Below are 2,563 nucleotides of genomic sequence, written 5' to 3'. Positions count from 1 at the left end.
GGGGTTTGTACCCCGTTACACTTTTAAGACAACCGTCACCCTTTTTGGGTCGACAAGGGATGAAATCTGGGTAGATAGTGATTTAATTCCAGCGCAGCAGGCTGAAAGAGAGGAAGCATCTGGAGCCCAAGGGACAGGTCAAAGTACAGCGACACCGGTATCGGATACTGAGGTAGCGAGGCCAATTGAATCTATGGCAGCACCGGCCGTTGCGAGCACAAACGTCGGTGTTGGGGTTCCTGTATCAGCACATGTTACTCAAGCTATCCGAGATTATGTACCTCTCGCTGGTTTTACTGTGGTACCAAAACGGCGGGGGGAGCGCTCAATTATTCTTGATTGGGGTGTTCGAATATCCGCAACGATTGATGGTAAAGATTACGTCGGCTGGATTTGACAAGGTAGCCATGAATGTCGCCGCAAGAACAAAATTATCCCGCTATATGGCAACACTTCTAAAGCTACGAAGCACATGGGTGATGAGCATTTTCTAACGGCAGCAAAAGTGGCAACAGAGAACAGCAGAAAACGGAATCGAGCGGAGCAGCTGGAGCGTATCCGAAACAACGTTTTGAATGGCGATGACAGCAGAAGAATGACGTTATTGTTAGAAACAATGCGTGTGGTTAACAACAATCTACCTTTTCGAATTGGAGAATATGATGCTGCTTGCTGACTTTACTCTTGGAGACGACTTTCGGGTCACGATCAACAATCAAACGGTGACTCGCTCAATTGTCGAGCTATACACAGGTGCAAAAACCGCTGATTGCGCTTACATTGACCGCAGCAGAATTCTAGGAGTGCCGATATTTACAGTGGTGTGTGATATACTGACGTCGAAGACGCAAAAATCGACCAAATACTTGGGCCTTCGTCTCTACTTTATTGACAATAACTGGCAATTTCAGTCTATTCTTCTCGGTACACGACATTATGACCCCATGTATGGCGAGAGAAGTGAAGGAAACCGCGAACCATTTAAGCGGTGGATTCTAGAACTTCTTAAAGACTTCGGGCTGACAATTAAAAATGTCTATGCGGCAACCACCGACGCCGGTCCAAATGTCAAGTGGATGATGGCGACAGGCCTCAATCTCAAATGGGAATGGTGCATGCCACACCGCACAAACGCTGCAACCAAGATGGCATTTGGAATTGTTCCACAGCGGTGCAACTCGAAGAACCCCGATGGAACAGATTTGCTTTCACGCATCGCCCGCACTACCTATGCAATTCGATCTAATGCAAGCATGGGGAGCCTCTTTGCGGAACTTTGTGAAATGGCGAAGAATGGTGCGTCCACACAATTGCTTGAGCATAAAGACCATAGATTTATGGGGTTGGAGAAGGTCATCAAGCGTCTACTAGGAAAATGGGATCAGGTTGAAGACTGGTTACAAGAACGGATCAACAAAGCAATTCGAGAACGAAAAGCGGTACCAGAGGGCTTACCAATTGCAGATGACAAAGAAACCCTTCTCCAATTGTATGGACTGCTGAACCCTACTGCAGCTTTCAATACTAAAAGCCAGAAAGAAGATACCAACCAAGTCGACGTTCTTCTGACTGTATTTCAACTTCGAATAACAATTTTGGACGAGACGCAGCCCATCAAAGACAAGGTGCGATCGCCTTCGGAGCCGCCGTTGTACTACCAAGTGAACAATCTTACTCGACTCGCCAAAGCTACACGCGCCCTACTAGCAAAAGCATTCCACAAGAACTTCTTCTGTCGCTATACAGACCCAGCACGTATTCGCGATACATCGTATATACCGGAAATGCAAATGTTGCTGCATCCGTCATCAAAAACCCAAGACAATAATCTCGCTAAGATTGTCAAACTTTGCAACGAGCAGTTGATTATTGATCCAGAGCAACCGCATCTTCGACTAGACGAACAAAGTGTTGCTCGGAATGTAGCGTCGGTAAAGGCAGCTGTGATGAATCGACTACGAGCCCTAAAGCTCGATATTGCAAAAGGAACCGCTCTCGGCTCACGGACCTCGACTCATCCACGACAACTGCCCAGTTCAGACAATTCTTTTGCTTCCATGTTGGAGTTTCCAAGTCTGCAGCCACAAGCGGTGTTTTCGGAAGATCTTATGGAGTTTACCGAAGAAGCCGCGGTAACCGATGTGAGCGAGATGTGCACGAAGCTCGAGTCGAAGAAGAACTTGATCGGCGGTTAGCTGACCCGAGTAGACTGCTGATCACTAACTCACAACCCGAGACAATTCTCTCATTCTGGAAACGGCAGCAAGACAACTACCGTATCATGCCTATTGCGGCGAAAGTTCTCTTCTCGATTCCGTCGTCCGCCGCTCAGATCGAGAGAGATTTTGGGATCACAGGAATGCTAGTTACGAGCCACCCAACTAGCATCGCGAAGCCCAATACTGACATGTGCTCTTTTCTCAACAGGAACCGCAGATTCGTCGATGTAGCAAAGTGTAAAAGACTTTCCGACGCTGAAGTGAAGCAAGCTATTCGAGCTAATTCGCTCGTACCCCTCACTTCCAACGAAATCGATGCTCCATTTTCCACGGAGTGGGAGAAT

The 2,563-nt window shown here is 47.5% G+C and overlaps 1 protein-coding gene across 1 annotated transcript; it reads left to right on the top strand.

Moving 5' to 3' along the window:
* Nucleotides 1-9: 9 nt before the first annotated feature.
* On the top strand, nucleotides 10-2,563 carry PPTG_07739 (hypothetical protein). Its single transcript, XM_008902099.1, has one exon. The coding sequence runs from the start codon at nucleotides 660-662 to the stop codon at nucleotides 2,193-2,195; it is 1,536 nt and encodes a 511-aa protein (XP_008900347.1). The 5' UTR covers nucleotides 10-659; the 3' UTR covers nucleotides 2,196-2,563.

Source organism: Phytophthora parasitica (genome assembly GCF_000247585.1).
Source record: "Phytophthora parasitica INRA-310 unplaced genomic scaffold supercont2.13, whole genome shotgun sequence".
Taxonomy (NCBI): Eukaryota; Oomycota; class Peronosporomycetes; order Peronosporales; family Peronosporaceae; genus Phytophthora; species Phytophthora nicotianae.
Note: the sequence above shows the minus strand (reverse complement) of the source record. Positions and strands in the feature narration are given on the sequence as shown.

Excerpts from the sequence above, each read along its gene's own strand:
- PPTG_07739 (XM_008902099.1), top strand. The coding sequence starts at position 660 with ATGATGCTGCTTGCTGACTTTACTCTTGGAGACGACTTTCGGGTCACG.